Source organism: Larimichthys crocea, chromosome XVI (assembly GCF_000972845.2).
Source record: "Larimichthys crocea isolate SSNF chromosome XVI, L_crocea_2.0, whole genome shotgun sequence".
In the NCBI taxonomy this organism is placed as follows: domain Eukaryota; kingdom Metazoa; phylum Chordata; class Actinopteri; family Sciaenidae; genus Larimichthys; species Larimichthys crocea.
Window position 1 is genome coordinate 8,918,830 of NC_040026.1, and position 27,868 is coordinate 8,946,697.

The following is a 27,868-nucleotide window of genomic DNA, read 5'->3' on the forward strand; positions in this document are numbered from 1 at the left end:
TGTTGCTCTGGTTGGTGATGTTTTTTGTCTTGGTCTCTGAGTCTCTCCGGTTTACTCCCCTCTCGTCTCTCCAAGTTTTCCGTCTCCATCCACCCCCCTGTGCCATTCTACCAGTCCCCTAGTGGGCACAGTCATCCAGTCTGGCCAGGTCTGCCCCTTGCTGTGCCCCTGCACTGGATAAGCTCCTGCCTGGACCTTGGGTAGAGGCTTTTGTATAGAGCCGTGGGGGTGTTAGTGTGTGTATGTGTTTGTGTATGTGTTACGTGTTGGTGTGTATGTGTGTGTATAGCATTCACAGCAGAAGGGGAGAAGGGGGTCCTATCTTTGCCTAAGGGCTGCCCCCCAACGCACCCTCACCATGCGCCCTATTGAGACCTAAGGGAGCGTGAACAATCACTGCAAAACCAAAGAGCTAAGTCCCCTTGTTATACAAGCCCAATTTTCAGCACCAGCCCCACCTCTCTCCTCCATGGTGCGTCCCACCCCCCATCACAGCACCCCAGCCCGACTCGTCAGAGGTTGACGGGCTTCGTTAAAGCGAGCCGGGGTCCTTTTATGGCGTTATTTAATTAGCCATTCCACAGCAAACTGCCATCCGGCACCACCACTACTGCCGCCCCCTCCCCTCCATCCACTTCTTTTTGCTGGAACCACCACCATCTTCATCACCACCACCACCACTTCTGCCTTCACCCCCACTTACTAACATCATCACCACCACCACCCCTCCCCACTGTGCTCACCGGTCCCCTCCTCTCTCCTCTCCTTGTCTTTATCTCCAGTAATTAGCCAGGGGATGGGGGTGGACTCATTGCTAGGGTTAGTGCTTGAGACTAGGAGGAAGGGAAGTGTCTCTCCCTGCATGGGGTTTTCTCTCTGAGTCCACCACCCCAAGACGTGTGGAGGAAGACAATGGAAATGGCCAATTCTACAGTAACCAGCTCAGCCTTACTGTCCCCACTGCCCGCTGAGCTCCGTCTACACTTGCACCCTAATCATTAACCAGATTATGACTTTGTGTGACCGCATGCATGTTGGAAAGGTCAACAGGACTTTAATCATAGGATGCAAAAGACTGCTGGCAGCTCTTTTAGATGTGGTTATTAGTTGATGTCTCTAAAATTATAGCACTTCTTCCATCCTTCAACAGGAGAGTTGTTATATTGCACTCATTTTGAGGATGGTTCCTGTTAATTACTTCATTTTGGCATAATAGCTCCGGCACTGAACTCCGATTGCAAAGCTGGTGAGCAATTTCACTTGATCTGCACCATAACTATGAGTGCACATTCCTTCCCCATGCACTCAAACATGAGTAGTCAAACAGTGGAGTGAGAGAGAGAGTCTGGGGAGCCCCTGGCTGCAGGTCCACACCATGCTGGATCGACGCCCTCTAGTGACCACTACAAAAGACAAGAAGCACAATGACAAGTCGAAAACATCCAATAACCCTGGTCAGCCTGTCCAAACTGTGAAGGATAAATACAACAGCCTAAAGCCAGGATCAAATTCACTGTGTAAACACACCCAGACTAAGTTGAACAACTTTTGTGGCTGATTTTCATGTAAAATTATGTGTTATTTATGCTTTTGATTAAAAAGGTTTAAATATTTTGATTGAATATATTGCTGTGTAATCAGACTGGAGGCTAACTTCACCATTATTTTTTTTTTAAATACCAGCATAATTTGGCTTAATTATGGGTAATTGTGGCTAAACAAAATCTTTAAATACATTAACTTGAGAGTCAATAAATTAAACTTGCCTGAATCATTTTTAAGTGGACGACCAACATAGTTCAAGCTAAAGTAAAAAGTTCAACATGGCCTAATGACTGCTTAGCATGGGAAAGGTACCGCTTAGTTATCCATGGCCATTTATAGCCTTTAATTACGCGCCTATTTTGTGACCCCTAAGTTCAACGGGCCAATTCCTGTGTAGACCCAAATGCTGACGAACAAAGGTGGAATGTGATGCCCCTTTTCCGTAGACAAGCTACTAAACGTTTCCCATCAATTTCATGGGAAAGTTCAAGCCAAGAAAACTCTCAAAACGCTTCAGCTGAGTATTGACAGCGTATTGAACCCATTACTGCATCACACACACTCTGCTGATGGAAAGCACAGGAGAAAAGCTGCGTCTGCAGCACTGAGAAGTGTGTGTGAGATTTTTGAATATTCTCTCATGTGCATAAAACTGTTCATGTTGTGGAATATTACATTATATTACAGGATAAAACCGGTTCTTTAGGACCCAGTTGATCGTTGTGATTGTGGCTGATATTTTCCACGTTGTGAGGGGAGGGGGGGGTGGCCCGGAGGGGGGGCTGTCAATCATAGTGAAAGTGGCCGGGGTGGGCAGGCCCCTCTGACACTTTGTACCGTCGGAGGGGGATATTTAACTTGGGACTGAGCACCACTCGCTACAGACACACTCACACACAGTGTGCCTAAGCAAAGAAACGCTCCAGCGCCAAGTCTCTCAGACTCCTGAAGTAGGAGCGACTCAGTAGGAGCTTCTGTACCAGTTATCAAAGGAGTAGAGACGCTCCCTCAGGAATTGGCCGCTTGCATCGACCGGGCAAAAAGGCTCCAGAATATGGACTGTCTCGTCATGCAGCGACAGTGGGACCCGGAGCTTTTTTGAAAGGATTCAGCAATGCCACAGTGAAAGGAACTCTGAACTAACCGTTTACTGGCTTTCTGCAGTTTCCATTTGATATGCACTGACACTGCATTTTGCTGTAACGTCGCTTTTTCAGCGTTGCTGTTTTTATTACATGCACAGACGAGAGTTTTTTCTTTTTTCTTTTTTTGTGGGAATACTACAGCCTGAGACTTTTCTGTAAAGAGCTGCTCTGCAGTTTGGAACATCCTCTGGAAAGATAAATGGCTGTTATTTCATAAGTTGAGATTACATCCCACTGCGGCGCATTTTTCCTCAAAGTTTTTTTTTTTTTTGGACATTTTCAGTGAGGTGCACATCGACGGCTGGAATACCACAAGGGGACAGGCTGCATAGACCCATTTCCTCTGTCCATGGATTGTGCGCCCTGGGACCTTGTCAAACCTGAGAGCGTCAGGCGACGTTAAGAGAAGCCACGTTTATAAAAGCCGTGCGTAAAAATAACATTGGCCAAGGCAGCCCTCATTGCCGGGCGCGTGACATTTAAAACTTGGTGAAGTACTCTTTTGTGCGCCCTTCTCTCGCGGGACGCTCCGGATCTATTCTGTCTCTTTAGAAAACACTTCATTCCATGCAGCTCTCGCCTCGGCCGCTGTCATCCAGTGTAGACAGTTCGTCGTGGCTTCGAGTCCCCGGGGTAACCATGACAACCGAAAGAAACCCAAAGTGAATCCAAAGGGAGCGGGGTGAGGCCGGAGAGAGCGTGAATAGAGTTTTCCCCATTTTTGTTTTGTGCTTTTTTTTTTTTTTTTTTCTAGACTACAAACACTTTTCTGCAAAGCAGGGGCACCGCTTCGCGCTGTAGGGTTGCATCAGCGGGCAAATTGCAAAGTTGAAGGAGCCCTAAAAAGCAAAGCACTCCGCTCCATGTCATTCAAACCCGACGTGGTCTATTAAAAGTATCGCCTTGCTGGTGACTGAACTTCTACTATTTATGAAGCCCCAGGCTAGCCATTGCAGAGAATACAGTAACCGGGAAAAGATTTGAATATTATTTACGCGTGAAGAGCCGGTGCGTAAAACAAGAGGAATAATGGGCCTCTCACAAACGCTACTCTTTTACGTGCTGTTGTGCGTTCACCTTGGAGTTTCCCAGCATTACCTTCGCCTCCGTCCTTCACCCAGTGATCACCTCCCCGTGCCCGACCTTAGGGAGGACCCAGACCCGGAGTACGACCCCCGGGAACAGGACTTGGCCGAGAGGACTCTGAGGAAAAAGCTCGGCAGTCTGTTTGACCCCAACTTCATGTCCATCAGCTCGCCCATGCTGGTGAACCTCTCCGCATCAGACAACCAGGTGAAGCTGCAGGGGCCCATGCCTAACGAGATTAAAAAGCTGGACCTCACAGAGACCCCCTATGGAAAGCGGGTAAAAGTGGGCAAGAAGGCCCGTAGGAAATTTCTGCAGTGGCTGTGGACCTATACGCACTGCCCAGTGGTGTACACCTGGAAGGATTTGGGCGTGAGGTTCTGGCCACGTTACATCAAGGAGGGAAACTGTTTCTCTGAGCGCTCTTGCTCCTTCCCTGAGGGGATGTCTTGCAAACCCGTCAAGTCAATCAACAAGATTTTCCTCCGGTGGTATTGTCAAGGCTTTCTAAGACAGAAATACTGTACGTGGATACAGGTGCAATACCCAATCATCTCAGAGTGCAAGTGTTCGTGCTGATTTTCTCTAAGGAAGTGGTGGTGGTCGAGGGGGGAGTGGACTGGAAATACGGTTTCTATTGCACTGTTAACTCTCTACAGAGGTGGGCACCATAGCAAATCTATTTTTTTATATAGCATTTTAAGTGAAATACCAACATTGTACATATTTAAGAAAAATGCAGCTATTTTTTCTAATTGAACCAGGACCATATTTTATTCTCAGCCCTGAGACGTGTTTTCTGGGGGAAACACGAGCACTTCATAAGGAAGAGCTTTTTTCTTTTTTTTTTCTTTTCTTTTTTTTTCTTTTTTTTGTGATATTTTTATGAGACATTGAAGATGGAATGCATATGCTACACTTCTCCAAGAGGTGAACTTTTTTTTCTTCAGACTGAACATTGATGCTGACTGTTATTTCACTGCAATGCTGCCTAGAGTTTTTTGTATAATATTAATATCAATAATAATTAAATTGTAAAAAAAAAAAAAAAAAAAAAAAAAAAAAAAGTTGAGGTTAAAGATATATATAAAGGCGTGAACTCAGCTTTTTTTTTTTGGAATACATAGTATTGTAGAAATAAACAAATCTGTACGTTTTATTTATTATTTTAACGATTGTGAGTATAGAGCATAAGGAAAGAGAATAGCAGAGTATACCAGAAAAAAATATGGGAGATGTCTACTTGAATATTTCTAAAAATAATAAAAAAAAAATTTAATAAAATAAATAAAAAAGTAAAACATATCAGTGTACATGTTATGTTTACACGTTTTAGCAATAAAGTCTATCTTTTCAACGTGTATTAGTGTCAAGCCATGTTGCTTACAACGAGTGTCTATATCCAGGGGGGCGTGTACACTGTAAAAAATATCATCTGAATATGGTGTCTCAGTCGCTCTTAAATTCTTTCCTTGAGAGAAAAGTCTGGACATGGTTTCACTTGAGACTTCCATCTGGAGGATTTTATATAAATAAGAGTCATGATAATGTCACTTGATTAAAAAAAAGTTGTGTTGTGTTGAAAACAAGTGAAATTGAGCCACATTTCTTTTCTGAAAATGTTGTTTAAGACGATGCCAGACTGATATTTTTTGCAGTGTAGCCAGTCGGGCTCCTCCGAGGTGGAGTGGAGTTACTAACTGCACAGTAAGTCCAAGCTTCAGTGATTCTGTGTGGACTGCCTGACGCTCCACGCCGTCACAGTGATTTTAGAAAGGGCTGATTTACTACGCTGTGTAATGCGCAACACATACCTCAAGCGCCTCCACAGAACTGGCATTCATTTGTCTCAGCCAGAGAGAGAGAGAGAGAGGAGAGAGAGAGAGAGAGGAGAGGCCAGCACATTCATCTGCCCTGTCTACGCACATGCTCGTTTGAGGACTCCGAGGTGTTAACATAATGGGTAAAATATGATTCAGACATTTCAAACAGTGTCAGATGATGAAATGGCGAGCGTATACGCGCAAGCCAGGGGCGTCTGGGGTCTGTGCTTTTTACTCTGGAAGCTCCACACAAGTTCCACTGAGGTATTTGTATAGAGGTGGACTGGAGCAGACCGGCGCCTATTCAAGTCTGACCGCCCTGGAGAGAAAAAAAAAAAAAAAAAAAAAACACAAAGCCCATAAAACAATGGTCAACTGTTTTTGACGTTAGCAGACTATTAATTGGAGAGCTGGAGTATGCTGTCTGCAAGTTAAAGAGATATGGCCAATTAAATGCGCTTGGAGACGCGCAAGGAAATTAAGTCCAATGAAATCAAAGCGAGGAGTCATTTTGTGTGAGTGGGGGTGGGGAGGGGGTTATAGTGTTTATATTATTCTTTAAATACAATCAACGACTTAAACAGAGCTATGACTAAATGTCTGAAAGCTCAAAGCAGCTTGTGTAGTATTTCCACTGAGCGCATGTTGTGTGCGTTAAAGTGATTTGTGTTTTTGCGGGCAGAGTTGGATTTGACACTTGCCGCCCGGTTATTGTGACAGAACCACTGAGGGGATTTGGTAAGCAGAGGAGAAGAACGGCAGCATGCCAGTAAGAGGAGGAGGAGGAGGAGGAGGAAGAAGAGGAGAAGGAGCAGGAGGGGGGCTGCTTTCCTTACTGTCAGCTTCTTTCTTGATGATGTCTCGGGGTTTTTAGAAACTGCGTCTCTGACTCGACGGCGCCACTCAGCCGCCCCCTCTCGACTGCGCAGAATGAGGCACTTTGGGAAACAGTAACCCTTTCAGGCTCTGCCCGGAGAGTATTTTAGAAGCGTGTGAAAGGCAATACGCCGCCCTGGCTCCAGCCAGTTAGGTGCGCACCTTTTAGAAACAGACCCTGCCAGCCAGTCAGATCAGTGGTTCTCAAAGTGGGGTCCGGGGACCTCCAGGTGGTCCTTATGGGGATTCCATGGGGTCCTCAGCAAAATGATGAACAGTTAAATTTCAGCAAAGTGCTTAATTCACCAGATTTTGACTGTGTGTACTCGTTACAACATTAATCACGCATCACTAATCATTGCCATCTCCTCACTGAGAGTGCCAGATGCCACATAAACAACTCAGATCTTCTCAGAAGGTTGTCCCTTTGTGGTTAAATCAAACAAAAACATGTTAGATATGTATGATCAGGACACATATGTTAAAATATATATTCCGGAGTGTCTATTTTAGAGCCCATCACCGCCCTGAAAGTCTTGTCTGATTAGATAAGCTCACATTTCTTCTACTAGCTATTTTGCTCCAAATCCAGCCCCAGCTTCAAATCCACTGTACATCCACTAAATTAATCCCATCCTACAAATAGAAACCTTTTGAATACACAGTTAATATAGAAGCATCTAACACGGTTGTAGGTTAAATACGGACCGTGTGGGGTGTTTTTTTTTCTTACACCCAGGGAAAAACGCCAATCCACAAATGAGTAACTGTCAGAGACTCCTGTCTTCACGTTCATGTTGACTATATCACAGCTTCACACCATTCATAAAATCTATACCTTCATTCATCAACAAATCACAGAATGTCATCATAAAATTCACTCGATGTAAATTTACAGTCCTTATGGCTGCAGACAGACAGTTTGATTGACACGTTACGCGGGGAGAAATTAGAAGATGTCTCCCCGTTAACACCATCAGAGCACCACATGTGAAGCGTTGACACATCAGAGCAGCCTGCATTCGCATACTGTTCATAAAAACGTCAAGACAGTGGCGGCCTTTACCCTGTCAGATGCTCTGTGTCATTACAGACTGACACAGCCTCCACATTCATCAGCATACAGGCCTGTGTGCTGTGTGTGGGGAGCTTCATATACGTTTAATGTAAGATAAAGCACATATTTGCTGCCTGTAAGGAGATTAAATAAAGGCCTGGAGACAATTAGGATAGGGATGGTTAGGGAGGGGGGTTGTGGTGTAGATGATGAGGCTCTGTCTCTTGATGAGAGTGAATTATTATGATGGATTGTGGGTTGATTGGGAATGATTGGGGTGTGTCAGTGGGTGGGTGGTAAAAGGTCTAAAACAGTGACTTTCAGTCGAGCGAAAGACACATCCGTACCTGTGTGGACACATCCACACTGGGGAATAAGCATATATGCTGATTGCACGCATGCACACAATCAGCCACAGGCATGCACACACACACACACACACACACACACACATATCGCCGGTGTGTGTGCAGCAGCCTGACAGACAGACAGACAGACAGAGACGGAGACAAGGGTCTGTGGCTGTAAGTAAGTCCCAAACCCCATGGTTGTAAAAGCCAGTGAGTCAGCACTGCTGAGGTTATTGATGATGACAGGGTATTAGATGGAGCACTGAGGGGAGGGAGGGTACAGACACACACACATACACACACACACATAAATGAAGTCACCGCAGATGATACCCGGTATTCAGTCAGACCACCAACCCCAACTTGTGGTGTCTGGAGGTGTGTGTGTGTGTGTCAAGTATTTGTTCATGTATAAGAAGCAAGACACGTGTGTGCTGTGAAGTGTGTTTTCACAGATCCTTTCCAGTCTTCCTGGTGGTCTTTAGCTGATTGGTTATTTTCTAAACTACCACAAAGACCTGATTGGTTAAATACAGTCTTCTCTCACCAAGGTTATGCCTGAAATGCATGTGGGGTTTTTGTGTGTGAGTGTTTAAGATTGGATGTCTTCTTCAATGAATATGCCTTTAACCACACTTACAGTACTTTGAGACTGATCCAAGATCAGCCAACCGTCTTGATGTCGACCATCCATCACTACAAGAGCTCCCAAACCTGACCTGGAGTCAGCAGCGGCGGGCACAGAATTCATAACATGCCGTTACATCAACACAGCAGCCATCTTTGCCGGCAAACAACAGGTGACCGCAGTCAAATAACAGGTGATTGTAATCAAACTCCAGTCATCGCCAACAAGCGCCGCTTATGACAATTAAGCAGACTGGAAATGCCCGCAGTGCCACAAAGAGTCATGAGTGCATTCATCACTCGCAGTGACTGTATTACTTCAATCTTAGTTTCTCAACACTGCTTGGCTAGTACGTTTTTTAGGGATTATTTGTCACGTGGAAAAGTCTGGCTGCAAGTCTGAAGAGCAGCTTGTGATGCCAAGCAGGTCTTTCCTGCTTTAAGTGCAGACAGAAGGCCAAGGCTGACCAGGCCTTCAAAAATCCAGACAGACTCCTTCCTGCATGTTTTTCCATGCACACAATTAGTTTATGTGTTTGCTGTTGTGGCTGTAATCCTCTTGAGCCCAGTTTATTTTATTAATCTTTTATACTCTTGATCTCTTTACACGAGAGATTTGAAAAGTAATAATCAGCTAAATGATGTCTGTTTTGTGTCCTTGGAGCTCCGATGAAACACACAGCAGTCAAAAGCCTACAGTAAGAGCGTGGTTGCCCTATATGCTCTTATGCTGCTACCCTTTTTAATCAGACGCATAGTGTCAGAGTCACATTTCTGTAGTCATGCTTACTGATTACTCAGTTTAACTCTTGTTAGATGTAACAGATATTGTAAGCCCAAAGTAAGGCCTAAAAATAGAGCTGTGGGTGGCGTGGCACTTGCAGGGCTGGGAATAGTGCATATTCTAAGCTCTGTTTCCATGGTTACTTGTGCTTTCTCCCATTGCCAGCATGGGTCTCGAATTCAGAAAATAGTCCCTTCGCATCAATGGCTGCTGTTTTTATCCCTTTAAGAACAGCCTAATTTTACTTTTATATCGTGTTTTTTCCTCACAGGAAACGTGTGTTAAAGTTTGTGGAGCGTGTTTGGTACATGCCAGTGTCACAGACTGTGAATTGTGAAAGTGTTAGGCCCCGGGGCTAAAAATGTATGGACACAAATACGCCATTAACCACTACTGACTTTACCATCTTTACCTCATCAAACTAAAATCAGAAACCAGGCTTGTCTGTCAAATGGGACACAAAATGGAGACTGTTTTAAGCCCATTGAACCCCTCCCCCCTGCAAAGTGAGCACAACAACTTGCAAGACAAACTTTTCCCTCTTTACACACACACACACACACAACCTCAGGATAGACATTAGAATTGGACAGCACTCATCACCAGCCCACACAAACACTAGGTGTTCCCAGATTGCTCCTGATACATAATTGGCCCCTGGTTGTCATAACGACACACGCAGGTAAACTATCTTTAAGTTGTTTACTTGAGTACTCAACCTGATCATGATTACGCCGGCTCGATTATATACACACACTTGTGTTTTACCCCAATTAAAATCTATATTTTCCATATCCAACTCATCTCAGTTCACTGATTGCTGCTATACTCCCAACACACATACACACACACACACACTCACATATACACCTCCCCCTCACAGCCTGTCCGGCGGCTGTCTCCCAGTACCCCTCTGTGCGCCTAGATGGCATGCTGAGAATGTTTACTTTCGCCACAGTGTGTATTTACAGAGCCTAATAGTTTTTTAGGCCGCAATGGCGCCTCGCTTCGTAACATGTGTACAACCCACCTACTCCCTCTTACTCCCTCTCTCTTTTACACACACACACACACACACACACACACGCTCACAGAAAACATACATCGCCCCCACCAAACAACAAATCAAACCTCTGGTATTTGGGGTTTGGCAGAAGTGCGAGTTCTAATGCGGCCAGGTGACACGAGGAAGCAGCAGCATCAGAATGTGATGTTACCTCTGGTGCGATCGGAGTGAACGGATCATATGAAGCTAAAAATAAGGCCGGAGAAGAGAGTATGTGTGCTATTAGAGGTTGAATGAATGCACGAAGGGCTTGCAATGAATGGACACATGATGTCTTGAATGGTTATGCGTGACATGTGGCAACCAAAGAGATTTGTGAATGTGTGTGCACTATGTGTGAGCACGTTTGTGAGGGAGATGATGAACTGTACTTGGATTAAACAGATTATGCAGATGGGATTTCTGATGGCATGATAATTCCTTCCCGGTCACGTTTGCAAAATAAATGGGGGACCTATTAACTGAACGATTCTTCATGGTTATTGAATTCTAAACAGAGGAAATGTTGATTTTAAACAAATAAAGAGGACAACTGGATATTGAAACAAGCAGCTAAGTGTAATGTTTTATTTAAAAAGCACCACACTTTTTGGTTTCTTTAATTTGAGAAAGTCATTCCTTTGTAATTCTTCCCAGTCTTTTCATAGCTGGTTCTATACAAGCGCTTTCAATTTTGTCCTCTGAGCAATAAGTAATTAACAAGGTAGTGCTTAAACAGTGAATTAAATGGTTTATTCTTATTATGTCTTTGTGTGTGTGTGTGTGTGTGTGTGTGTGTGTGTGTGTGTGATTTTTATATCCTGTCTCTGCATCACCTCAGGTTAGAGGTAATAAATGTTTATCTCGACCTCGTTTACATGGATCTTGGTCAGATGAGGTACACAATAAGATATGTTTACATGGGAATAGAAAATGAAAATGTCGTGTTCATCGCTGCATGCTTACATACTTACACACAGTCTCGGAGGAAAAGTTGATCCTGCAAAACATTTCTGTACTTTGTTGTTCGGGGGATATATGGGTCTATGCGGCCATACAGTAGCTCCAGTAATGCCTCTGTTTGTGTGGGTGGCACTGATCAGAATCTGTAGTAGCCAATAAGGCTTTGTGTTGTTGCCAGTTGTGTAGAAATGAGATAAACTGGTGCACTCTGTTTGTTGCTTTCAGCACATTAAATCTGTGTTTGTTTATCAAATTGTACGCACTGTGGCTTTAATGTTTTGCTAAGAAACTTATGTGCTATCTCTTTATATTCATATATAACCCACAGCTGAATACAAACAAACTCTCCGTTGACAGGCACTGTGGGATGTGTAAGAAGTCACGTATTCAAGTATAAGTAAATGCCACAGGTTGCGTACAGGTTGTGTACAATAGAAACAATCACAAAATAACTTCTGGATCACCGTATACCAGACAGATTAGTGATAGATAACAATGCAAAAGTATCAAATTGATACGTCCTTTAACACTGATCACTATAAAAGGGGTGAAGAGGGCAGTGTACTCGATCCCACTGAAAGGACAGGGTAGGGATTAAGAGTGGAGTCTAAAACACTCAGGCCATTGTTTTATTTTCTTTCTCCCATAAGACAAAGAGTGCGAGGGAACCAAACAGGTGAAAATAACTGGCTGTATTTTCCCCACTGGGCCGCCATGCACGACTTGGGCTGCTGAACCTGATGTCCTGACGCCTGCCTGTCTGTCGTATTCAGCCGAGGTGGTCTATTCAGAGTGAGGGACCAGGGGACACACAGCCCAGGGGGTGTGGACATGTGTGTGTGTGTGTGTCTGTGTGTGTTCATGTATGTGTGTTGGTGTGTAAGGGGGAGGGAGGAGGCACTGTGAGCAGTAGAGAATGCTTGGTGATGGGTTACCAAAAACAGAGCACCAGGGGACAATGGGACCCAGGACATTCCTGACATAACCCCAACACACCGGGGAGGAAGTGGAAGGGGGGATTTATTGGTGTCAACGGCCCCTCGCCCCAAGAGGAGGAACGGGTGCCTCTTTTGTCCCCTCTGGCGTTGGAGATGGACTGAATCGAGACGCCTTGCACAGAGAGGACGCCTCTAAACACATACACACATAATCACTCCTTTGAAAGAAGAACCACCAATTAGGGAATGGACATATACGGCTATAGAGGTTTAGGCTCAAAGGGGGCAGGTTTGTGTGTGTGTGTATGTGTGTGTGTGTGTGTGTGTGTGCGTGTGTGTGCATTTGTGTGTTGTTGCATGCCTGCCTGCATGCACTTGTCAATAGGATCTGAATGTAAAGAGAGAGCCAAATGGGATGCTTTTCAGCTCAGATTGCACGAGGGTTGACCCCATGGGAACACTGCTATGAACTTGTTTGAATCAGAGGGCATTTAGTCTCATTTAGGAATGGTTCATGTTACACTGAAAGAAACCGCAATGAACAAGACAATGTAATACTCTCGTAATTGGCTGGACAATTGTGAAGTGAATTTCCCATAGTGTTACCCTAAACTTTGTATGTGTCACACTACGTTATACTGTCTTGTTGAGTGAAATGGAATGGAGTTAATTTATAATATCACTTTAATCCCAAACAAAAAAAAAACAAGCCAATAAAAGTCGGTTTGTGTTATTTTACATCAGAGGTTTTAGCATTTTCCTGAAAAAGGTGTGAGACATATCACATTATGCCCATTTAATATTTTTCAACTGGTGAGAAGAAACATCCTTTCAGTAATGGGAGGACTGGTTTTGAATTGCATTGTAATTACTGACCCACCCCGAGCCTCCTTACAGCTTATGCAAACCATATTGAGGATAAATACCTCTTTTGTGAACGGAAATGACTACAGAAAGTTGACAACTGGGCCTATTTTTCCACATAGATACTTGAGACTTAAACCCTGCAGCAGACATCAACACCTCATTGACTGAAGAATATATATCAAGGTTACTGATTTAGAAAATACTGATATTCAGCAACTGCTGAAGCTGGATATAAAACTCACTTTGGAATCTGCCCAAGGCATATTTTTAGACCAACATTACTTTTTTATGATCAGCATTAACACATTTACAGGTTTACACATACAAAAAATATTTTTCCTGGTCAATCCAAAGAAACAACTATATATCTTACTTACACCTTACTTAATAACAGCACAGACACTTTATCACTGCCAGTTTTTCTATAGTAGACTGATGTAAATTCATACCATTCTTAGTGTCTGCTCATACCCTTGGTCAATGGTTGTCTATTTTGACCTGCTTAGGAAACCCTGAAACAGGTGGAGGAACACGTCAAACTAGACCAACACAGCCATCTAGTGGTAAAAATATTGTGTTATTGCTGAGGGTAAATGCGGGTACGCTTGTAAAGCTGTGTGACCACACTGTGGTTATCCCAGATAAGCAGTGAGAAGCTGACCTTCTGAGGTCCTTTTGAAGTTCTGAACCAGTTTAAAAGGACTTGCACAGAGTTGATCTGTCAGGGATCAAATGGTGTTTTTAATCAGATAAACTGACTGTTATCTTACTCAATTCCAAATATGTTAACCCATTCTCAATTTAACTATCCAACAGTGTTTCATTCTGGTTGGATAACCTAGAAAACCGCCATGTGTTCTGCATGTAAACTGACTGTAGTATCTGAACAAGGCTAAGAATCCACAACCATTTTAGCAGCTGTGCGAGACTGTAACTAGGTGCAATGATGCTTTGAGCTACATGCCAACATGCTCAAAATGACATTGCTAACATTATATAATATGTTATATAATAAATGTTACGTCAACTATGGCCACACTCTTTTTTCCGGCATTTCCCAACTGCCACAGCAGAGGCTTTGTTTTGCAGTATTTGTGATGCGTACATCACGCTTAGCTCAGCTTGTTAGCATGCCAACATTAGCTAATTTGCACTAAACACGAGCATAGTTGAAACCAACGGGAAAGTCATATGATCTCCAAGTATTTTTGGTGAACCAAAGTATAGGACAATTTTGACCTGTTGGTGGCTCTAGATGAAAAATTAAGGGATCACCAACCTGAGGGGGATATAATTGCCTGTACTACAGTTCACAGCAATCCAATAGTTCATTCACTCCAATAGTTCAACACTTGTGGTGGTTCAAAAAGACAAATCAAATCAAATCAAATCAAATCAAATCAAATCAATTTTATTTGTATAGCCCAAAGTCACAAAGTACATTTGCCTCAGAGGGCTTTACAATCTGTACAAGGAGTGACACCCTCTGTCCTTAGACCCTCGGTTCGAGTGAGGAAAAACTTGCCCACAAGGCCAAAGCCATTAGGATTCATCCTCTGGGTATCATGAATGTTGTCTAGACCGAGGTCATGGACCATTGACCAAATGACATTGCCATCCTAAAAGCTATGTCGCCAGCATGTCTAAAAAGGAGACTGGTGACAAGGAAAAGAACAGAAATGTTGGTCCTGTGGTGGCCTTGGGGTTAACTGCAACGATGCAGGACATAAATCTTGATCAGTATGAACATCTAGAAACCTCAGTGTAGTGTATTCACTCTTTCCAATTAACTGAATTATCATGCACCAATCAAAAGTGGTAATAATTACCATTTCTGATGTTGATGGACTTAGGCAAGAGGCAAATACTGAAACATTTAAAGTTTTCTTCTAATTGATTGCAGATTTTTTTTTTTTTTTGCCTTTATTTACTATCAGTGTGCTTCACTTGAACCTCCACCATCATCCACTTCCAGCTCACTGGATTAAAAGTAATTCATAGAGAGGCTCTGTAGCCTTGGGTGGCATTGTTGTGGCCATACAATTTATTAGCTAATCGACAAGACAGTGCCAGATTCTGCCGCTCATGAATATCAAGGCGGAATGAGAACCAGAACGTGAGCTTTCATTAGAGTGTTTCGGCTCTCTTACGCTTTCTACATCTTCAGAACACACATAGAGTTCAAATGGGAACTCCCAAGCGCTTCCAGCTGGCAACACTTTGGGATAATGATGCTGGATTCCACACAAATGAAGGGTCTAAATACCACCAGAGAGGTACCTGAACCCCCTCCTCAATGCAGAGGCATGCATACATGAATGTAAAAACACACACATACTTCCAAGTAATCTTTTTTTCTCTGTGGCTTAATCACACATGCGCTTACACACCAAGTGGGAAAACCAATTTCCCACCGTCATCCTGGACAGTCGCTGCTGTCAAATGTAAGCAGCTAACCCAAAAATAATCCCACAGCAAGTCAACAGTACCCCCTCCTCCAATACACACACATACACACTGAGGCCAGCACATCCTCCGAGCTTCAGGAGTGCAGATTGGGTTACTGCAGATTCCTAGCTGCGGCCTCAAGGTATCCTCATTTAAAAACTCTCTGCGGTTGAGTCATCAGTGTGAGCTGGGAAGAGACCACCTTCAGTGGTGTGATGTCAAAATGATGGATGGGACAATAATACTGGCAGAAGAGCTATTGATAGCTCCCTTTCCTTAATGTTGACATGTTGATACCGCACACCCCAAGCAATGGAAGTGTGTGTGTGTGACTTAGAGAGACTCTAGCCCTGCACACACACACACACACGCATTGCAAAAGGACATGCTGGTATTATACCCATTAATATCTCTTCCGTTCCCACTCAGGGCCCGTGTTCTTTGAAGTGGAGTGGCAGCTGAGCCCTGAGCGAGTGAGTGTGTGAGAGGATGTATACAATAACGCCAACATGCCATCCTGACTTAAGATGAGTCGGCAGAGGGAAAGTAAACAGGCGGGGTTCCCCAAGCGGCTGTCGTTATAAACAGGGGGTGTGCTGAGAGGGGCTCAAGCTGTTTATTTTTACATGGGATATCATTTGAAGTGCCCTCAGTGATCTCTCTCTCTCTCTCTCTCTCTCTCTCTCTCTCTCTCTCTAACCTCCTTTTTTCATTATCCCCTCCAAAAAAACCCTGCCATAACCTTCCCTATCCCTAACCCCACCCCTATCACAACCCATCCATCCTCTCTGGGGCTCTTGCCAGCAGCTAACTAATTATCAGTCGGTTGGGTTCCACCGTGCCCCTGTGTTTGGCCCACTTCTCTACCACAGACTGTAAAGGCATATGGATATGCAGTGTGCTTGCTACGTTTCTGTGCACTGACGGAGTTTCGGTGCTGAACTGAAGGACATCAGCAGGAGTCTGCAGAGTAGTGAAGGTGCCTTTCAAGCAATAGCTCCCTCACAGTGGGGGAAATGTCAGGTGTATGGGTTTGAAAAATACGTTCACTGTGGTCCTGTAGTTGTTTATAACATATACCAGTACTGCTTCCTAACAGGGCAACCTTTATAAAAGGTTTTATAGAGAAGGCCTTATTGATTCATGATTAATATATTTGAACATTTACTAATGTGCTATAGTTTAGTTAGTTAGTTATAGTTTAGTTTTTTGCTATATGCAAATGCAAATATTTTAATAAATATAAATAAACATATAATATAGACTTGATGGACTGTCGTATGAAATTATTATTAATTTCCTATTAACATGTATTGTTGCAGATTTTACTTATAGTGTATTGGAAAGTGAGAAGCTCATGATGTTTATCTATTGCTTAACATGCAACATTCATAAACTGCAACGTTTTTCTCATCAATGGCTTATAACTAATCTATAGAGCACTATTTATTAACCATTAATTAATCAATTATTTACAATTTATAAACCATTTTTAAACAGTGCCTTATTACAAAGTGGTACCAATGTGGTTAAGTTAGGGTATGGTTAAAGATTAAATTGTTGTGTTTGACAAAAACATCCTGCAATTAAATAGTCTGCGTGTATACCAATAACATTGTCCTGAAAACGTTGTCCTTATAATGGCATGGTATGTTTCATGTTTAATGTTGTTGTCCATTTGGTTCCATATGGTTGAGCTAATTGCTCCCTGACATACAGTATGAGGTATATGTGGTTACACAGTGGTTGAACAGCAAGATAGTGATGTTAACCACATGCCAAAGCTTCATATGATCTCTGCTGAGAGGTCAGATACCCCCCAAAGATGTTAAAAAGTGTCAACTGGTTAACCACCAGTGAGTGTGTCATTATAAATGAATCACGTGCAGACAAGCATTGTTAAAAGAAACACTGTGTTACACTGTTAAACATCCATAAGGTGATTCATCACACGTTAAGATTGTTTCCATCTGATCTGAACAATTGGGCCATAAAAACATGGTCTTATTATTCTAATAAATTAAAGCCTGTAAAGTGTGAAAATGTTCTGAAGTTGCTTTTGAAGGAACTGAAAGAACTGATAGTTACTCAGTTCTTGTAGTGGTTAAAGGGAGCTGTTGATTAGTGTCATAATTTGAAGTTTGAAGTCAGAAAATTACAGTGTCGACGGGGCTTCAGCCAAGAATTATCTCCTTACTTCATTTTGTCACTGGGTTACAGACCTTTCGCAAAGCAAAAATGATGACTCATCAAACACAGGTGTAACTAATAACATTAATGATGGCTGCATCCCATTTAAGTGTATGCCGGCTCACTTGCAGGTCTAACCAGGACAACTAAATGGGATAAGTGTTATTAGTAACACGTGAGATTTTTTTCTTTTTTACTATGACAAATCTAAATCTGAACAAAAGTCTATTATATCACTCAGATATGACTTCTGGTAACGTGAAATAACAGTAAAGCTGTGTGGGTATATTCCTGTCAGAAAGCTTTACATGTATTCAGCCACAAGAGGACGCTCTCTTTCCACTAAAAACCAGGTCGGGGGGGATTCCCTCTGGACAAGGTAAGCATCTCTCCTTGCGCCCAACAGCAGGGGCGCCCATCAGCAGGGGTGCCAAAAAATGAAGCGAGGAAAAAAGCCGGAGGCTGACATTTTCTCCAGGGTGTCCGCCGCAGGGAACCTAGAGCCCCGGGCTTTGAACAGAGAGAGACCACTGAGGCTTGTTTTGCAGACAAAATCTGGAGACTGATCCAAGTGCAGCAACTCTAAAAGGACCGAGGAGAGCTCCCCCGCTTGAATCCCATCTGACAGCAAGTGAGTGTGGTGCCTGTTGTTGGTCTTACTTTCTTTCATTCTGTCTTTAACGCAGTCCAATCTTTCCCAGTTGTACTTGGAGAGATAATCTACCGAGATTAGTGCCTGGCTGGCGGGGCTCCTTTATGTCACAGAAATGCGTCAAAATTGGCCCTTTGGTATAAAAATGCGTGAACATGGACTGTACTGTCAGTGCGTAAAAAAGACAGTACTGTATGTCTGTACTGGAAACAGTGGGTCATAGCTGACAGTTTGTTGTCTTGTTACTAATACTTACAGTATTTTTGTTCAATTCCAAGAAACTCTGTTGGACCAAATTTTTTTTTGAAAGCCTGCTGTGATTCCTCCAATTTCCCATTTTACTGGCCTATTTTCTTAAATGTTTCAATTTAAACTCAAGCATTTTAATTGAAAACACAGGACAGCAAATGATAAAAGTGTGTCGACAGCGTCATTCCTACACTAAGAGAGAATAAAATTAAAGACCGGGCAACGGGGAAAAATAATGAAGATTCATTATAAAACTAATTTAGACTCCTGTTAGGCCGATGAAAATTATTTTAAGGATATGATTCACGTGAGAAAAATCGTCATGGAGAGGAGAATTTCAAATGAAAAATTGAGCTTAGACAAATAAAGAATAAGTCATTTGACAGGAGGCCAGAGGAGCAAAAGGAGTAATAAGAAGAATTTTCCTGTGAGAGAAAAAAAAGAAGAAGAAAAAAAAGAAGAAGCTGTAATTCTTAATATGCTGCACAACAATTAGTCATTTATCCTGGCTGGAGTTTGACTGGATTTAATTGATTTGAGCTAATTTCTGATGAAGCTGGCACCAGTTTCCCCTCTGGTGTTTAAACTCATTAATTGTCAGTGTCTTATTCATTTTTTTCTCCGCCTCATATTGCTTCAATGACATCGTTAATTAGTACTGGCTGCAGGTGTGCGCGCTCTGATGTGCTCCACACACGCGCGCGCACACACACACACACACGCGACATGAGGATTGGGGTTAATGCTTATTATTTTAATTCATCCACAGATTTGCATACATATTTAAAAGGTTCTTTTGTTTGGGGTCGAACTGTTGGAATAAAGGTAACAAAGCGCAGCGCAGCTCGGTTCAGGGTCAGGCCGAGTCGGGTCGAGCTGAGTCGGGCCGGGCTGTTCCCCCAAGAGGATGGTACAGTAAATACAAGAGGAATGTTGATCAGCTTACAGCGGAGACGGGAGGTGCTCGGGATTTGATCGGCCGTGATGCTCGAATAACGACCCGCCGGTAGGCAGGCTGCACCTGCAATAACACAGAGAGCAACACGCGGCCTGTCGCCAGTAAATTAACGGGAATTATGAAGCGGCCGTCCTCGCGGTTCTGCTGGACTGGATTTTTACAAATGTGACACGTTATTCAATGCGCGTTTACAAAATGATTATTACTGGTGCTCAGACGTGATTGGCTGAGACAATTTGGAAGTTGTAACAGGCAAACCAAAGAAACACATTAATGTGTCAAACCGAAGTCACCATTTATGTTCTTGGACTGCTTTGTGTAGATACATGTCAGTGATGATATAATTCATCGCTACTGACCACACATGAATTAGCTATTTGAATTCTAACCGCTGAACCAGTGACCTCTCCAATGCGCTTTTACGCACACACTCTACACACTCCAGGCCGTATAAAATTGCAAACACTCATCATGACAAACCACATTTAGCTGTAGCTCTTTCACCTACAAACTAAGAGAGAGCCATATGAATGTAGTTAATGAGTTAATGTGACGCTGTCATGGCCAAAGGGCTCAGGGCTGCATTTTCTGTGCCAAAAACGAACCTCTCTAGCTACCCCCACACACAATAGATCATCCTCATGATGCAACCACGAGCCAATACTATAATATATTTAATTCGATGTACTTTTTTTATTTAATAAAATCATCAAAACGTCAACATTTTAGTACATTGACGCACTCTAATAAATCCGGCATGTGTTGGAGTATTATTAGGATTAATAAGTTAGAACATTTTGCATCTGCCTCTTGTTTCTGTGGGCCCCGGAGCCCCGCTAGGCCTACTCTGTTTCAACAGGTTCAACGTTGTGTTCTCATTACGACCTCCATATGGCTGCCTGTGAACACAGCGAGCCATGGGGCATTTAGAGCAGGCGGCACAGTAAGAATTAGTCAGTAAAGCGGCGGAGGTATTTGTCGTAAAAGTGAGACCAGTTGTGTTGTTTGAAGGGGGGGGGGGGGAACAAAATCTTGAACCAAGTGGCAGTTTGGGTCAAATGTTTATTTTATTTTGGCTGCAAATTATACGCATCACCAAATGACAGGTAAAATGAAATTCACGTTAACAAAACATACAGTGGACTTATGGAATATTTAAATCTCTCTCTCTTTCTCTCTCTCTCTCTCTCTCTCCCTCTCTCTCTCTCCTCCTCCTCTCTTGTGCGCGCACACGGCTGGGGAAATCTGGGTTTGATTTTAATGGGGAGTAGCCTACCCCGGCTCGCTTTACAACCTATGGATGTACTGGACGGTTTTCAGTTGGTTTGAGCTTCGGGCGCGGATGGGTGCACTAGTCTACTTCCTTTCAGCGTCCCGTCACTTTTGACTATGAAGCGCGGGTTTCTCTCATCCTTTTAATATTTTAACGAGGCGAGTGTGAGAAACGCGAGACGGTTGGAGTGGACGATTTCTGATAAAAGAGAACCTAAAGGCTAATTGGCGTGGATCTCAGGGGACGTCCTTTTTTTTTAAATTAAAAGACAGCAACATCCACGGCTTGACACTGGGGTAAGTTTGGGTCATCCGGCATGTTCGTGTTTTTGTAGAGAGCAGATTTCCTTTTTACGCACGGCTTATTCTCCGAGCAAAGAAGTGAGTGACTCACAGCGCTTGCCGTGACTGTCTGTCCGTTACCTGCCATTTGTTTCAAATGAAGGCAATGACTGTCATTATTTCATTATAGGCTTAGGTCGTGTGACTGTAAGTAGGTGTTTGGGTCGCTGAATCAGCGGGGCGCGCTGGATCACAGCGGCGGACACCACAGACAGGTGTCAGCCTCCTCGGTTTACAACTGGACCGTGGGTCGCAGCAAAAAAATAAGAGAGAGAGAAAGAGAAAGGCGAGAAAAACAGCCCATGCGCCGAGGATTTAATACGAGGTACAAGAAGTGGGTTATACAGAGCCAGTGAGCTTTAATAGCGACTTGGAATCAGAGCCAAGTGCGGATGCCAAAGCAAGCAGCGCGCTTCTCGGTTCCCGTCTTCCTCGGCACTGCCCACGCCAAGTCTCCCAATGCGTTTGTCACTTCTAATATTTCCCCTTTCGCTTTGACGCCACCACGTGCATATTGAAAAACATTATTTGAAGATTTGCTCTCAGTGGATTCTTAAATTCAGCAGGTTGAAATAGAAAAGTAGTGGGACAGTGTCATATGTCCTTTAGTTTGAGTCTGCTCTGTAGTTGATTTGGGTTAAAGTGATGTTAAGCTGAGTGATGTGATGTTAAAGACACTGAAGCCCATTGTGGCCCAAGGTGTGAGAGGAAACAATGGCTTCGACAATGATGATGAGCTCCACCCTCTTTAAGCTCATCTGCTCTGCTCTCACAAGCAGCAACAAGCCTGGAAGTGAAAGCGAGAGTCCCATACAGATTGCTTATCTTAACTGCTTCAATAGACTTAAAGTATGCCCCTATTGCACACTGAAACAGTGTCAGCCACTTGACCTACTTCTCACTCTCACCACAAATGACTGGAATGAGTCCATGAAGAAGGCCTCTGAATGCTTAGAGAGAGGTCAGAGAGAATGTTACTAGAGGAAACGTTTGAGTCCAATGTGTCCGGTGAAGAGAGGTGCTGCCCATCCGGAGCGTGGCCATCGCTTCCCCCCTTCTTTCTAAGCAAAATTAAGCAAATTAATCATCATTATTTAATTGCATCAACCTGCTTCCATCAATAACAAAGAGAGGGAGGTAGAATGAGGAGCCGCTGAAGGCACATGATGTGGAAGCTAATCCAAAGCAACATAGTGCAGATTTTATTCACTCCTGGGAGGAATGAGTGTGTGTGTGCGCAAGCACTTGTATGTGGTATTTATGAACCCCAGAGAAAAGCGGATGGATGGAGATGGAGAAAGCTGCCGTAACATAAGTAGATCGTTTTCTCCTGCTTTGAAAGGCAGGATTCCTCAGAACTCTTGGCTCTGTCCACCTGAGCGAGTAAAGTCAACACATCCAATATATTTTTCTTCTACGGCTTCAACAGCTTGACAAGGCAAAGCCAAATGCTAGATCTCTCTTTCTGTCAGTCCCTTCTTTTCCGTTTTTGCTGGGTTTATCCATCCCCTCCTCCAGTCAAATTTTTGTCATATTGAACAAATAACCTTGAGCCGATGTTTTTAATTTTTTTCGTCTGCGCTCAACCCTGATCCTACTGGTGAAGCTGCCAATGAACTTTCATATAACAGCTGTATAGCATGAGCTACCATATCAGGCTCTGGTACCTGATGCTGCGGTGAATATAACACATGGCAGATTAATATTGTGATTTGACTTCCTGGAGATGGATGTGGTGTGACAAAGAAGGTTTCTTGTCTCCACTTTAGAGGTGCAAAGTTGACATGTTTTTTTTTTTCTTTGAGTGAAAAAATGTGTGTATGTGTGTGTTTGCCTTTCCTCTTAAAATACCTGTCATTCGTCAGCGTGACACCCAAGATGTCTCTCACTGTGGGAAGAGAATCCAGGGGCAAAGATTCACATGCTTCATCCTGCCACTCCCTGCACCCTGCTAGGCCTGCATGTGTCAGCCACACATTTCCACCAGATGCACAGAGATATGTGTGTGTGTGTGTGTGTGTGTGAGGTCTGCATTTGTGTCTCTACCCATTTAGTACCGATCAGTATGCCTATACGATTTGGATACATACAGTAGACGTCTTCTGTATTAATGGCAGAGTTCTCAGTTGTGAAGGTCTTATTTCTCCAAAAGGAACTACATCTATTTATTTTCTCATCAGTTATTAGATTGACAGGCTCGACGCATGTTTGACTCTCACAGTGACAACCATACATGCTAACTGCTCGCTCAGCTCTGAGCTCAGAGGGCAAACTGTTAAAATAGCAGGCTGCTGCCATAAAGTTTGACCAGATCTTTGCCAGACCTTCTTGTCCTCCCAAGAAGAATGGCAGTATCAATCCTTTCAGCAAGTGGCCCAGTGGCATGTGTTTATATTTAAGTGACAAAGACCTCTAGAGGCCTTAGTTACAAAAAAAATAAATAAATAAGAAGGTGAGCGAAAGAGGAAGTGAGGTGATGTTGTTATAGGGCGACAAATTCCACACGGCAAGGCGGCCAAGGTGGAAAGATGGGTCAACAAAACACTGGACTTCATCACAGGAGATCTCTGTTGGTTTCCTGTTTCAAACCAACACTCTTTCAGTGGTTTTTGTTATTTTGTTTTGTATTTTCTTTTACCTCAAACCACAATGGTTCCCTAACCTTAAAGGTGGGGTCAGTTATACTGAAGAAAGATTATTAAGTCAAAGTTAAGTTGTCAAATACCGGCATGGCTCGAAGCAAGCCACAGAACACAAAAGAAGGCATCTGTGCTTCCAGGTTGTTAGATATCCATGCTTTGGGTTAGTGGCTCAGAGATATTTTGTTGAGTCACCTATTATGTGATCAAGTATTATGCATTTTGTAGTATACTGCACCTTTGTATCACTGCAGCTAGTTAGATAACTAGTGGACCAAGTTAGGACAGTGCTTTTATTCCATGTGATGCTTTCTTGGCTAATGTTAACGTGTACAGAGCAGTAACAACGTAAGAGTAACAGCACTGCTAACATAGCCATATCTGTAGCATCGAGAATTCAACCACAAATGGAGTCGTAGTTCTAAGCAACAACCATCTCCACAGCCACAGCTTCAACCACGAACTTACAGGGCGCAGAAGAGCTCCGGCTGTGGCTACAGCTGGTGGTTGTGTACTGTGAGAGTTGTGAGCAATAGATTCATAATGTAAAATGTCACACCCTTCCCTAAACTGGTTCCCACCATAAGGCCCTTCCATATTTTTGGCCCTAAATTCAACTAAACCTCAACTACCAATATAGGCATCCAATCAGAAAATGCTTGTGTCAATTTAGAGGGCATGGAAAATTACATTTTTGTCATATTTGTTTGGATTTTAGTTCTTTCTCTGGGAGCCCGCTGACTCTGACCTTTCGGCAAGGTCACCCGGTGCACGACGCTGCTGAGGAGATTGAACGGAGGTGGCGATAGGGAGGAAAGAAAACAAGGAAAGGGAGTTGTCTGATGAATCACAAGCCTTGGCACCCTTCACAATGTGTCTTCATGTGTGAGTGTGTGTGTGCACATATTGGGAGTAAAAAAACTACTGTAGAGCATGTGTTTGTCCATCAACAACGTGTGTGCTTAAGTGTAATATACGCAACCGTGTGAGTATTCCAAGCACTTAATAAAATGATTTGTGGTTTTTCCCCCTGCGAGTTCAAAGCGGGTCTTTGCTTTCGGCTGTGGGGTAGAGGTTGCTCTTGTGCAATGGAAAAAAGAGACTGTTTTCCTGTTAGGGGGGCTTTTTGGGAAAACCGCGGCTCTGCCTACCGCAGCCAGCCTTCAAAGGCCTTTGAAGGAGTGCTCACCTCTCCTTTCCTTAAACCCTTCCATCCCTCCAAACGAGCTACTTCCTCTCATATCCAGGAACACCTCACCTGCCTCTCCCCGACCACCACCGTCCCAACCACACTGCTGCAAGCTGCGGTCAGGGTTATGCTCAGGTCCATGGGAAATGTTCAATCAAGGAGCCCTCAGTCCACCCACACACACTCAAAACAGTGCACTCTGGGAACTTTAACCTCGCAGCATTTTTTGCATGTCTTTATCATCTCTTTAACCTCGCTGCATGGCCTTCATCCAGCAAGAATCTGTGGCTCTGTCTGCTATCGCAGGGCTGTGGGTGTCATCCCTTTCTCAGGCGCATCTTGACGGCACATGTAGCGGAAATATTTCTTGTATATAAAAACAGATCACAGTTCGGCATAGGAGGCTATAAATTGTTGAACTCTTGTCCCTTCACTCCCAAAGTCTATCACTCTATCCATTAAAAATACAGTACAGCGGAGAGCAACTTTTTCCTCCCTCACTCTCGAGTTCACAGCTTCATTTTTCATTCATGAATTAGTTGCTGCCCTTCTCATTATTTTCAGTGACACTCGACATCTATCAGTTCTTAATCCCTTAGATGTGACTCAAGTCAAATGGGTTCATGGATGTCCTCTGGTTCATGTTTTACCCCTCTGCAGTGTTATTTAAGTTTAATAAGTTCTGTAATTGTCACAGAACTTTTTTATTCTGATTGTTTGTTAATAAAAATACATAAATTTGATAAATACACAAAAATCTGATTTTTAAAATGCCATTTAAAGTTCAGTCACCTCATATTTGAACTGTTTAGTGTTTTTGATTTACTGTGGAAAAGAATCTGGCTCATAATCAACATCACATTTGCACTTTGTCTCCATTTTTCTCTTCAATTCATTTTACTAGTGAAACAAACAAAGTTACTATAAACTGCAGTTAACAGTTTCATGTTGCAGCAGAAAACAGAACAATGTTTGGACGTGTTTGGACATGAAATTCCGTGCGAAAATGAAACAAAGAGCCCCCATTATTCTAAATATCTGTATTTTTTTCCCGTCTTGTTTCTCACAAATTAACCCTGTTTAACCCCGGGTCTCCAGTGAGTCACTGTTGCCCAAAACTTTCTGCCTGCTCATGTCCTTTCCCCTCCCTACGCCTCCCATTTTCTCACCAAAAACACTGACCTCACAGAACACTTCATTAACAGAAAAATACACCACAACTTGTCCTATCAGCATTTTTCTCCCACTTTTACACTGAAGTGTATATGTGCACAATTACAGAGATCAGTAGCTTAGGACAACTTCCTGCCCGTGAATCTGTGAGAACTAGCCTGACCTTATATTCCACCTCGCGCTGTCTGTCTTCTCTCCTCCTGTTCGGTTCTGGATCAGGTTCTGTTGATTCAAAGAACCACCGTCGGACTCGGGGCCAGCCGTGTGGGCTGGGCCACAGAAGCTGCTGCATTCCTCTGCTGGGCGTTCAGTCTTTCTCCCTGCAGCGTCTTTTTCTGCCAGACGCAGAGATGGAAAGGCGGAGATTATTTCACTTATATGTTTAATGATACTTTTTCGGATCCCCTTACCGTCTCTGTCTGTCAGATTTACAAGCACTTGAGAGATTCAGCTGTATCCCAGTGACAGACATCAACTAGCTCAGGTATGGTCACTAGTTCAGGTGCGGTGGTTTGTTCTTGATATTATAATAAAGCCAAAAAAGATCTATGGAAAATTTTCATATGAAACCTTACAAAGACACATACGGAGCCTCTGAGCAGACATATGCAGGCTTTAAAAATTTGTCAGCGATCCCCCTGCTAATGACGCTCTCAGCTGTGAGAGTTGACCCCCTCCTGCCCTCAGCCCGCCCTGCTCCTCCTCCCCCCTCCTCCTCCTCAGTCCCTAATGAATGCCAGCGAGGAACTCCCAACTACCCTACACCCCCCACACCCACCACCCAGCCACACACACACACACTTACACAAACAGCAGGATCGTCGTCACCACTGCAGAGACGGCTATCATCAAGTGGAATTCAGGCCTCTAATATCTGACCCCTGTTACCTGAGGCCTGTCAGTCATGTTGATTCATCTGGACAGGTTTATTTACCTATTAAGTGAGGGTGTGGACACAGATGGTAAGGATGTGATTAGTGCAGAACCAATTAGTCAATTAATTTGTTAGTCCATTGACAGAAAATGTATCCCCAAAACTTTCAATCTAAAATTCATTAAAACATCAATGAATTAATTATTTAAATAATTAATATAATTAAGTCTAGGAAAATGGCAAAAATCTGCAGGTTTCACTTAAAAATAAATGAATAAATAAAAAAGATTAATTAATAATTAAAATAATCCTGGATGTGATGTTCTGTTATTCAGGTGCATCGTGCCAACAACAACCTCAAACCACGTGCAATCTGTGAACGACACCAGAATTTTAAACTTTGGGATGGGTTTTATATTTCATTTGAATACACTACCATATTAGGCACCATACCATAGTAAGTTATTTCTTTAATTTCCCACCTCATTTTAGTGTTTACTCATAAACTTTAATCTGCTCGCCTTTTCCTTCCCTCTTCCACACACATGCATACACCTACTTTACTGCTCACACATCTGCTCGCCCCACCTCTCTTTGTTTTTCTCTCTTGTATCAGCAGTATTTTTTATAGTCACCCAAAAAACTAAAATATTTTGGATTTTCTTGCACCCATGATCCTGTTTTTACAGCAGCAGGTGAGCCGTGTATGGATGAGGCTTGTTATTTGTGACATAGATGCTCAAAACCAACGTGGTACCAACTGACATCGGCACCAA

General features: G+C 43.2%; 2 protein-coding genes across 3 annotated transcripts in view; both read left to right on the top strand.

Annotated features, from left to right (window-relative positions):
• Positions 1 to 2,373: 2,373 nt before the first annotated feature.
• nog2 (noggin 2) lies at positions 2,374 to 4,793 on the top strand. Its single transcript, XM_019271102.2, has one exon. It carries the CDS (start codon positions 3,720 to 3,722, stop codon positions 4,353 to 4,355), a length of 636 nt encoding a protein of 211 aa, XP_019126647.1. The 5' UTR covers positions 2,374 to 3,719; the 3' UTR covers positions 4,356 to 4,793.
• A 13,405-nt stretch (positions 4,794 to 18,198) lies between these two features.
• ntn2 (netrin 2) overlaps positions 18,199 to 27,868 on the top strand; it is a 44,876-nt gene continuing 35,206 nt past the window's right edge. Inside the window, exon 1 of one of the 2 annotated variants that reach the window (XM_019268328.2) lies at positions 18,199 to 18,375. The gene's annotated coding sequence lies outside the window, so the exon portion shown is untranslated. Of the gene's footprint in view, positions 18,376 to 20,847; positions 21,173 to 27,868 lie in introns of those variants that run through there. The other variant, XM_019268327.2, reaches the window with a different exon arrangement.

What these genes read in the sequence shown, in the direction of transcription:
- nog2 (XM_019271102.2), top strand. Translation starts at nt 3,720, where the DNA reads ATGGGCCTCTCACAAACGCTACTCTTTTACGTGCTGTTGTGCGTTCAC.